General features: G+C 38.6%; 1 protein-coding gene across 8 annotated transcripts in view; it reads right to left on the reverse strand.

Moving 5' to 3' along the window:
• The window catches only part of INPP4B (inositol polyphosphate-4-phosphatase type II B), a 333,154-nt gene that overhangs the window by 35,033 nt on the left and 286,052 nt on the right, over positions 1 to 12,069 (reverse strand). For all 8 annotated transcript variants that reach the window (XM_074823724.1, XM_074823728.1, XM_074823726.1 and 5 more), the window contains 2 exons: positions 10,668 to 10,765; positions 5,505 to 5,617 (listed from right to left, as the gene is read on the reverse strand). In XM_074823724.1, coding sequence (XP_074679825.1) covers positions 5,505 to 5,617; positions 10,668 to 10,765 — 211 coding nt within the window. The remainder of the gene's footprint in view (positions 1 to 5,504; positions 5,618 to 10,667; positions 10,766 to 12,069) is intronic.

The following is a 12,069-nucleotide window of genomic DNA, read 5'->3' on the forward strand; positions in this document are numbered from 1 at the left end:
TTTATAAATTTGCAGCATTAATACTCTACAAAAATAGCACCAAAAGATTATAGCTACTGATCTATAGCCCATTTCTACTTTGTCCAAATGACGCATTTTAAAAGCAGATCTTCAGGGCTTTCATTAGCAGGACAAAGCTACAAATAACCTGCCCACTGAGGAAAAAGAAGCCCTTACTGATTTTAAGAGAGCTGCACACAATCTTGTACTGCAGTTGCAATCAAGTCTCTCTCCTGCCCACCCCAACATCCCCCCCTCACTCCTCCACCCTGCTCCAAGTGAAGCAAGAAACTGATGGTGGACCCAATCAGAAAAAAAATTCTACTGTTCTTAGTCCTAAGCATTTTAAGCAAGTCACAAATGTCTACACATACTACAGCTTACCAAACCACTGAATCCAATTTCCTGAACTTTAAATAAAAAGTATTTGTGTTAGCCTAGACTATAAAAGGAAAGGTTGTTTCATTTTTTCTTCACTTCCTGTGACAACCACCCTATTCAATTAAAGCTTAATTGTCTGAACATGTAAGGAACATGGAAAAAATGAAGAAAAACTTTGACAAGTCTTAACCGAGATTCATGCATGTAGAGGACTAACTTCTCATGAGGTTATAGATTCAGACACATCTGAATTTAAATATAGTCCTTATTTTCAACAGGTAAACTGTTCAGTGTGTGACCCAGAACAATTAAAGCTTAACACAAATGATTGCCATGGATTGTCTACTTTCACTGTACATTTTGACAAAATTATAAGGGATAAGGGAAACGTGACATATTTTTAAGGCTAATTTCTCATGTTAAGAATCAATCTGTGGTTGTACCAGGCCATTAGTTTATACTTTAGGTTCAAATGTTGTTTTATTAGAAAAAGAAAAAACTAAACTTATTGGATGCTTATTGGATGAGGGAAAGGCTGTGGATGTTGTTTACCTTGACTTCAGTAAGGCCTTTGACACCATTTCCCACAGCATTCTCCTGGCAAAACTGGCTGCTCGTGGCTTGGATGGGCATACTCTTTGCTGGGTAAAAAACTGGCTGGATGGCCGGGCCCAAAGAGTTGTGGTGAACGGAGTTAAATCCCGTTGGCAGCCGGTCACGAGTGGTGCCCCCAGCGCTCGGTTTTGGGGCCACTCCTGTTTAACATCTTTATTGATGATCTAGACGAGGGGATCGAGTGCACCCTCAGTAAGTTTGCAGATGACACCAAGTTGGGTGGGAGTGTTGATCTGCTCGAGGGTAGGGAGGCTCTGCAGAGAGACCTGGACAGGCTGGAGCGATGGGCTGAGGCCAACTGTATGAGCTTCAATAAGGCCAAATGCCGGGTGCTGCACTTCGGCCACAACAACCCCCAGCAGCGCTACAGGCTTGGGGAGGAGTGGCTGGAGAGCTGCCAGTCAGAGAGGGACCTGGGGTGTGGATTGACAGCTGGCTGAACATGATCCAACAGTGTGCCCTGGTGGCCAAGAAGGCCAATGGTATCCTGGCTTGTATCAGCAATAGTGTGGCCAGCAGGGACAGGGAAGGGATCTTACCCCTGTACTCGGCACTGGTGAGGCCACACCTCGATTACTGTGTTCAGTTTTGGGCCCCTCACTACAAAAAGGCCATTGGATTACTCGAGCGTGTCCAGAGAAGGGCAATGAAGCTGGTGAAGGGTCTGGAGCACAGGTCTTATGAGGAACGGCTGAGGGAACTGGGGTTGTTTAGTCTGGAGAAGGGGAGGCTGAGGGGAGACCTCATCGCCCTCTACAACTACCTGAAAGGAGGGTGCAGAGAGGAGGGATGAGTCTCTTTAACGAAGTAACAAGCAATAGGACAAGAGGGAATGGCCTCAAGTTGCATGAGGGAAGGTTTAGACTAGATATTAGGAAGCATTTCTTTACAGAAGGGGTTGTTAAGTGTTGGAATGGGCTGCCCAGGGAGGTGGTGGAGTCCCCATCCCTGGAGGGGTTTAAGAGTGGAGTCGACACAGCGCTGAGGGATCTGGTGTAGTTGAGAACTGTCAGTGTTAGGTTAATGGTTGGACTGGATGATCTTCAAGGTCTTTTCCAACCTAGACAATTCTGTGATTCTGTGAAGGAGAGCTGATGTATCCAAGTGCGGGTCTACTTTTCCCCTGACATAATTTGTCCTAAGAAAAAGGTAATACTTTGCTTTGCTTGCTCCTATCCCTGGACAATCATAGCTGTAACAGTATAAAAAAACCCCAAATAGTTATGAGAATAAGGCAAGGCAATAAATTACAGAAGTTAGGCTTCATCCTAAGGAACTTCCCAGCGTGGCTATCAAGTGTTTACTTGGGATCTTGCAGGATGAAACTGGAACATGATCTTCATAATCTCACTTCAGCAAATAAGCACTTTATCTGTTAATTGCATTCTCAGAAATTCTTATAAAATCAATGACCCAGAAAATACAGTCTTTAAGGTCTTTGCAATATCGTGGTAAAGGGTGATCTCAAAAGTTTAATCCAGGGAATTAATGAATTGAATCTAACTTTGAACCTAAAGAAGTACTGGCTAGTAAAGGAGAACATGTGAGTGTTTCTTCCCTCCTATAATTCAAAATTTTAAAACTTAAATCTCTTTAAAAATTTGGAAGGTTATACTGGGATTTAAATAAAGTATTATAAGACAATTTTTAAAAATAATGCTGTGAAAGAAGTTAACCGCTTAATTGAAGAGAATAATTCTCTTTATACTAGTCTCTTTTGAAGTCCACGAGTCATTGTGACTATTCAAAGTGAATGAGTCATAAGAAAAAAACAGGTAATTTTTCTGGATGAGTGATGGCCTCTCCTGCAGGGAAGGGAGACTAAATGCCAAATCTGGGCTGACAGCACACATATAAAGTGTTGGCTAGTGAGAGTCAGTTTTGAACTGAGAAGCATTCTAGGCACAACAAGCAAATGACCATAACCACAAGCTTTTGCATTGAAGTTCAGTACAAATGTCTCAATCGCTTTAAAGTGGATTAAATAGAAAACAATCTGTTAACTTATATAAACAAATTAAAAAATCCTTAGACTCTGATTTAAGGAGAAATGTAGGATAACCTGATAGGCTGGCCCAGATAAATCCTTAGAATGATTCAGTTCACTAAGCAGCAGCAGTTAAACAAAGTAAATAATTAAAATGGGCAAACACAATGATCTGATGCTCTAGAAATCTAATAAGGGACAGTACCAAATACATAGTAATATCATCAAATTAGAACACACATCTTATGATTAGTGTCCAGCTTGAATTTTATCCTCAATTTTGCTCACTTTTCCAAATACACTGAAGATATAGGAGGAAGAGAAATAGACTTAACATTTATTAGAGATTTAGAAAGTCTCCCTTACGAACATATATTTAAATGATTAAGATTGCAATTTAAGTTTAAAGAAGGGATGATAAAAGCATATAAAACCATGAAGACTAAAACAAGGATAAATCAATACTCTGATTATTTCTCCTGATATAAGACAGAAGGTGAAGGGTGGAGCTTAGGAAATAAAAGTATTTAACATTTAAATCTCTGTCCCATTATATTTAAAGTAACAAATGTTTGTGATGCCAATTTGCAAAAGTTGACTTTTAAAATGCAGATGTATTCTCAGTCCTATTACAACATGGATTACATGCAGGTGCAGATACATATGCATATCCATACAGAATCTCATACATATACTGCAGTAACAAAGTGATACCATACATCTACTGCAGTAAGTAAGTATCCTTACATCCTTTCCAATACATAAATGTAACATATAACAATGTTTTTAGCTCATTGGGTCCAGAACTACTCATTTAAGAAGGTTAGAGTAAGGTAAAGAGCAATATAAAACAGTGAAGGAAAAATCTGAAACACTTTGTATGTCCAAAGAACGCTTTTTACCCATGTAATATGGCAAAAGACAACCTGCTATATCCAAATATAAAGTCAATTCTGTCATATTCTTTGTAGCTCACTTTACACTATCTTGTACTGATTTATCTTTTACTTATTTAAAAAGCAGTGTTTCATAGTAACTGCAGAACTGGTACTGCAAGAAAAGCTTATATTTTTATTCACAACAGATTTATACTGCAATAGCATGTGATAATATTTATTAACCAAAAGGCAAAATGTTATCAGCAATATAAAAAATTACATCAGTGTTATTAATACAAAGACATAGTTAATATTGTCTTGTTTCTGTTGTTAATGAAAAGTCGTGGAAAATTTTATTAATATTTTGTATCAAATATTTATTTGCCTTGAAGGGTATATGCATGTGAAAGTTCCCTAACACACAAGGTCTTACTTCAATTTCTGTAGATACCAAAGACCCAGGCCTCTCCAAGGGTACTTTTCTAAATCTAAGACAGTTACCTGGCTGAATTTCACATTCCTGAAAAGCTTGAGCTCTTTATAAACATCTAAGGGTTGCTTTACTGTTGTTTTTTTGGTGTGTGTGTGTGGGTTTTTTAACATGCACAAAAAACACAGAATAGGGAAACAAAAAGAAATTATGTGAATAAAGCAAAGTATTATTTATTGTTTGATAAACACTTTTCTTTGTGTCCTCCCTGTGTCTGAATGTCTGCCCTTTGCATATCTAGCTTGCTTTGTGTTGCTATCAGTACCCTTAGAGTGGCTGTCATGGTGACACTGGCTAGAAAAACCCCTAAAATGTGATTTACTAGAAGTTGTACTGATACAATTAAACATTTACTTATAAAGTGTAAGTACCTTAATTATAGAAAATCAAAAGTTGAGGACAGCAATATTAAACAAAAGCCAGAGCAAGTAATCATGTCCTGAATCATACCACAAGGCTTATGTACACTAAACAATAAAAGATATTTTGAATAACCAAGTTTTATTTTATGAAAGAATGGATATGATTTTAAACAACAACAACAAAAAAGGTAGATACTGTAGCTGAATACTGTATCGTCCCTCTCACATGAGGTGATATATTTACAGCTATGTGTGACCATCCAAGGAATTGATTCTGTGCATACTGGGGATTAAGGGATTCCTCTGCCTAAAACCAGACTCAGTTAAAGAAAAAACATGCCCCAAACAAAAAGCAAACCTCTTTTACCCTGTTACACAACTCACTGAGATAAATGAAAATATCCTGCATCTGGAACAAAAAAAACCCCAGGCAGCAGCACAGGTCATGGACTGCCTGGCTAGGAGAAGCTCTGCAGAAAAGGGCTTGGGAGGATGTAGGGGTCAAAGTAGTGACCAAGACCATCTCTTGTTTTGAATTCTAGCTAGTTCTACCAGTGAAAAAAGTGAGAAAAAGAAAATATCTGTAATTTAAGTGTAGGAAGAAGAGATATAGTCATGAGTGAGATGAGAGACCATCAGAAAGGAAATGTTAGAGAGCCATTTCAGCGTATCTATGTACTTTAATCGTTGAGTTTTCCATTCATATCCTTAAAATCCATTGCACTTACAATAACAGCAGGCATCTGAAAATTAGTTCATCATGTGAACGTATTTGAAACAAGAGAGCTTACCGTTGCAGCCAGCCACATGATTTCTACATTCTTTCTCTTTTTGGCCTGGATATTTTGATGGAGATTTTCGAGCAATCCCTTTAAATCATTTTGTTCTTGAAAATGTGGTAGACCTGGGAAAAAAAGGATGATAAGGTTGCTCATTATGATAAGGTTGATGATATGGCTGTGCTAACTAAAGAATGCTCATAGTAAAGAACAGATCTATTATTTACAGCCTTATTTGGGAACATAGCATGGAAGGCATCAGCTAAATATTTAGGGAATAAACAAACCTTATTTCGTTCTAAGTATTGGGTTATCCTCCCTAAGATCTTCACCATGGAAAATTAAAGTGTCTTCAACTTTTATCTTATAAATGGATGGCAAAAACTTTCAAATCTCTGCTGTAGTTCTGTTCATCAACTGTTATAGACTTTTAATGTAGATGAGTAGAGAAATGACTGAGTGTATTAAAACCTGCTTTGATGGGATGATTTTTAAATTTTTAAGCCAAAATATTTTGCTTTTGTTTTCAAAATGGAACACCTCATTTTAGTTTTAAAATGCTTTACTTTCTAATATAACATAACAGAAGGGTTAAACAGCACTAAATACCTCCCCAAAAATCTAACAAAGGATATTTCTCAGTCTGAAATTAAACTTTGAAATACAAAATAATTTCAGGTTTACTTAAAATCCCAAATTTTACCTACTTGCCCTGGTTATGGAAGCTGAACTGAAGTTTTATTAATCACAGATGTCTAGCAGGAATTCAAGAGTAGGCAATTTAATTTGCTCTTCTGTTTTGTGTGCATATATAGGAGGGGTTCGTTCTAACGCTACCTTTATCTTCATTAGTTTTGAAAATCAGTAGAAACCACCCAAATCTGTATTTCGAAATGATTTCTTCTTATGGTAGTGAAGTAAAAAGAAATTTAATAATAGTTGTCACCAAAGAAAGGCTCAGAACCAGTTGAAACAGATTTAAACAAAATTGATAAATTGATACGTTATTTCAACAAGAAAAAGTATGATATTCCATGCAGTGGGAAAAACCCCTACCCACCCAAGTCCCAAACCCTAAGATTAATATTCAATTCAAAGAGTGAAAATGTGGCAACTATTAATGCAGGTCAAAAATCCATTCTCCTAATCTGATCACAGCTGGAATGATCCCTCTTATCAACAGGCTTTTACCTCTAATGAATTCTGTAGTTTCCCTTATCCATGATTCATAGTAAGAAGTAATTTAAATATACTCAAAAGGAACTATTCTAAAAATATCTAAGTTTCCTTACTTGTACTGTGCTGCCAAAAAGAAAAAAAAAATGCAGAAAAAGTACTTTCAAACTAGTTTTCTAATAATCCTAGTGAGGATTGTTTTATCTGTGTATTACAATTCCTGATGATACAATTCAATAATGCAGAGCATATAAAAATACATTGCAACCTGCTAGATTATTATATTTATCCTGCGTCTGTTTCTTTAAAGCACATAGCATACAATGAGTACACTAAAAAGATGCTTCCTGATTATGAGAATGTATCACTAGGTAAACATTTTATTGCTTCAAAGCAGTTTTCCTTTGGTTGACAGCAGAAAATGCATCATCTCAGAGAGATGACTTCACCATAGGTAAAGCAAGATTCTCCTCATTTATAATATTGCCAAATGAGCTTCATCTTGACTGGACGTGATCTATTGCTTAAATTCCTTGTGACACAAAGCAGTATTAAACCATCAAATTATTATAGATTATAAGGGGGAGAAGCCTGGAAGTACAAAACAGACTCATAGACTTTATGTTGTAAATGCATGTACTGCTACATGCATTATGATGATACTATAGAAGAAAATCTTTATTTGCTTGCAGGATTTCTAAACCTCGCATGCATTCCTCTTCTCACATGGGAGAGTACTTTGCAACACTGATGTTGCTGTGGGCGTTAGGTATCAAACCAGCAACACCAAGTATCACTCGCAACATAGCTGTGCGGTGCGGTCGACATGCTGGAGGGAAGGGATGTGCCATCCAGAGGGACCTGGACAGGCGTGAAAGGTGGGCCCGTGCAAACCTCATGGAGTTCAACAAGGCCACATGCAAGGTCCTGCCCATGGTTTGGGGCAATCCCAAGCACAAATACAGGCTGGGCAAAGAGTGGATTGAGAGCAGCCCTGAGGAGAAGGACTTGGGGGTATTAGCGGATGGAAAACTGACTGTGAGCCAGCAATGTGTGCTCACAGACCAGAAAGCCAACCGTGTCCTGGGCTGCATCCAGAGAAGTGTGAGCAGCAGGTTGAGGGAGGGGATTCTCCCCCTCTACTCCGCTCTTGTGAGACCCCCCCTGCAGTGCTGTGTCCAGCTCTGGGGGCACCAGCATCAGAAGCACACGGACCTGCTCGAGCGGGTCCAGAGGAGGCCACAAAGATGATCAGGGGGTTGGAGCACCTCCCCTGTGAGGACAGGCTGAGAGAGTTGGGGTGGTTCAGCCTGGAGAAGAGAAGGCTCCAGAGAGACCTTAGAGTGGCCTTCCAGTACTGAAAGGGGCTACAGGAAAGGTGGGGAGGGACTCTTTATCAGAGAGTATAAGGATAGGACAGGGGATAATGGCTTTAAACTGAGAAGGTAGATTTAGATTAGATAAAAGGAAAAAAATTTCCTTGTGAGAGTGGTGAGACACTGGCACAGGTTGCCCAGAGAAGCTGTGGCTGCCCCCTCCCTGGCAGTGTTCAAGGCCAGGTTGGACGGGGCTTTGAGCAACCTGGTCTAGTGGAAGGTGTCCCTGCCCATGGCAGGGGGTTTGGAACTAGGTGATCTTTAAGGTCCCTTCCAACACAAATGATTCTATGATGATTCTATGATAGGTTTTTCTGTTTTTTTGCTTTCAGCTGTTTAAATTGAGTTCTAAGCTGTTCTTTTCAATTGATTATGTACTACTAAACAACAATCGTACATTTTTGCACCCTTACTATCATTAGCTATTCTATAAAAAGCAGTACTATTTTGGTGCCTAAACCAGAACTACATTTGGTTGACATTTTTGGTAGGAGTCTTTCTGGGAGCACGTTGTCATTTATTATTTTCAGAGTTTCGTATTAGAGAATTAAAGAGATTAAGAAACAGGTGAGTGACAGAGTGCATATTCATCTAAAAGATAGAAAGTCAGTTGTTTGGCACATGGAGTTATAAGCAGCTGAAGACTTTTAATAATTGGGAATAGAAAACAAGCTAGAATATTATTGATGATGGGAATTATAGAAATAAGAAAAACTAATAGCGAAGGTGGCAATACCTTTAAGGGAGTGGAAAATTGAATTTTTTGAAATAGAATATATGAAGCAGCAGGCAAGTGAGGCTGCCTAAGGATGGTTGATACAACAGCCTGGGCAACAGGGCCGTGAGTCCTCAAATTCTGCCTGGCTTTATGAGCACTATTTGTAACTAACAGCTTTGTGAACCAGGTCCTGCATTTATTTTGTAGTGCAGATTTGGCACTACAGGAAACTATCTGGAAAGGCGTGACAAAACCATCAAGGAGACATCAATACTGAACAGCTCTCACTTGGCTACAGCACCAGGGCTGCTGTCAGCTTAGGTGGAGGTTTATCTTCCTAAGAACTTGAGTGCCAAGGTGGGGGAACAGGGGAGGAATTGAAGTCCTCCCCCACCTGAACAACTTTGAGAACTTCACTTTTTTCCAGGGAGCTGGTTTAAAAAGCACGTTCCTTCAAGCCAAAAGAGTGATTCCATATAATGGCAGGGAGCTACTGGGAAGGGCAATAGAAACAGCAGGTGATTTGTGTTCTGTAAAAATTGGGACAAAGAACACACTCAGATCTTAGAGGTAGAGAAAAAGCAAGAAAGTAATAATAACCAGGAAAGACATGATGAATTAGACAAGTAGTTCTCAAAAGCCTGCACAGTCTGGAAGAAGTCCAGGAAGACTCTGTGGCTCACTAACAATCCTTCTTCAGGAAGACAGTACAAAGTTAGTTTCTGTTAATGAAAAGCAGCCAATACTATCTGCATGCAAATTTTTGCTTTAATATAAGCAGAGGTAGCTGATCTACCTTAGACCTAACCCCAGATGAGGTTAGATTTTCAGGATGCTTCCTTGGCAGGATTTCCCTAAACTAATTGCTAACTTCTTGTATGAGTTTCTCTGTAGACATTATAGAAATGTGGGTGGATGGATGAGCATACTGCCCACTGTTTAGGAACAGAGCTTTCACTTCTGTCAAAATTATTAACAAATGAAAATCAGCCTGATATGAAAGATTAACACATACACACATACAGTGACACACCAGATATAACTACAAGTGCATACACGTAATGGATAATTTGCAAAAGTAATCAATACAAGGTGTTCTCTAAGAACTTTGTAAGCAGCTTTGCGTGGGACTTTAACCAGCAGTATTCACCACAAGGAGTTACACACATGTCCTGCAGATCTTTAGATTTGAAAGATTCGCTCCCCCCCGCCACCCAAGGGGAAGGAGCAGAGACCTAAATCCAAGCCATTTAAAATCAGGCTGTAAAATCTGCAACATTTGGGAATAAATTTTAGGCATTAAGACTACTTTAACAGGATTTGATTGATACAAATGGTAATTTCAGTGTTTGTTTTCAACAATCAGAGTAACAGAATAATGTTTGATACCAAATTTCTATAAAATTGGAATTTAGGGCCTATTTTAATGGAACCATGTTGTTCATATCAGTGACATGATGTGGCTCATTGCTCATATTTGCATCTGCAGATTTCTCAGTGGTTTGCCGTATCTTAATACATTTTCAAAATAAGAATGGAGGAAATGACTGAAGCTGATGAAAATTTCCACCAAGTATTTCTGTACAAATATAGTTGGTACAGACTGTCCTCTACTTGAAATATTAAAAAGCATATTATATTAATACTTTAAAAGAGCTGCTTAGTTCATCATTACTCTATCTCATCCTCCCTGCAGTTTCTGCTGTGGTGTTGGGCCTGCAGTCACTATTGACCTCAGTGGACTGTGTACAGGCACAAAGTGTTTAACTTTATGGAACAAGTTAGGGGATTGAGGCTTAAATCTAATAGCTGCATGCTAATATTGTGCTAATATTACTTTCTTAGAATCTTTCACCTATTAAATATTTTCAAAGACATTTGGATAGTGCATTATTTTGTACTCACAATCAGGAGGCATTTTTTCCGTAAACAGCTTGTAATATTCTTTTAGAAGTTCTAAGTTTTCCTGGTTAATGTTTTCCTGCAAAGTGGTATCTCCAAACCTATAAAAAAGCACAATAAAATGATGAAAAAAACCCCACAAAACCAAGCTAAATTATCCTTCAGAATGATTTCTTTACATAAAGAAATAGCTTCAATTTTTTTTTTTTTCTAGTGTTGAATGTACTGGATTTTGTCAAACATACAGTTGCTAATCTCTCATGTGCTTTAGAACTAATATTTGGGAATGAGGTCATCACTCACAGATAATTCTTCCAAAAACTTATGAACAAAGTAATCCATTTACAGACAAACATTCAATAAAACACACATTCTTCTTCCCTTCACCAATCCTGAATAAACACATGGGCTCTTTGTGGGAATTTCAAACGGCACCACAGGCAGAGAACACCAACTCCTACTTACTGCTGCTGTTGCTCAGGTATATTAATTTTGACCAGAGCTGGACAACATTGAAGCCACACAAGATGGAAGAGCTGCAACTGTCAGGTGGAAAACCTTCAGAAGAACTAATTTCTATTCTGTTCTGAGAATATTTGCTATAAATAGTCAAATTGATTACTTCTCTGGGCCCTTTCTGTGCTACACTGTTCCTGAGCTGTTAGTTATGTTGATTTCTTGTATCTGAAACTAATGAAAGGACCATTTCTCTGCTGTTGAGCAGTGATTTCACCATTAAGCTTCACAGAGTTATGACCCACAGCCTAGTTGGCTTCAGTTGTCTGCATTTAAGCTTGCTGCAGCACACAGACCTCAGCAGTCACTCTACAGTGCTGCACCTGGCTCAGGAGCATGTTCTAGGGTTTCTTGCAGCAGTCAAGTCTGCTGGGAACACATCACCCAAACCCTCATTATCCTGCACCTCACAGAAAACCCAGACATTATCAGGATGCCATTACACTTATCCACGAACTGACTATAGCTGTACAGGCAAATATCTTTCTCTGACACCAAAATTTCTGCAAGAACCAAGTTTCACATAGGCTAAAAAAAAAATATAAATCTCCTGGTACCTGTGCTATGAGAGATATGAATGTAAAGACAGGAATGCCCCTTGGGCAGTTAGGGCCAAGTTTTTGTGACTCACGTTTAGAATAGCCTTGAAATGAAGAAAAGGAAGTCAGAAAAGGAAATGGAGGAGTACAGAAATTGAGGCATGGACAGGTAAGTGAAAAATTCAGGTAGAGAAAAGGGGACACAGATCAGAAAATAGCAAATGTACTGCTACATCATGCAGAAGGGAATCAAATATTTAAACGGGCCAAAGAGGGAAGACTCAGCTACTTCCTCAGTAGCCCTCACTGCACTGTCACATGAGAATATTTCTTTTAAATTAGATATATTC

Source organism: Strix aluco, chromosome 4 (genome assembly GCF_031877795.1).
Source record: "Strix aluco isolate bStrAlu1 chromosome 4, bStrAlu1.hap1, whole genome shotgun sequence".
NCBI lineage: Eukaryota > Metazoa > Chordata > Aves > Strigiformes > Strigidae > Strix > Strix aluco.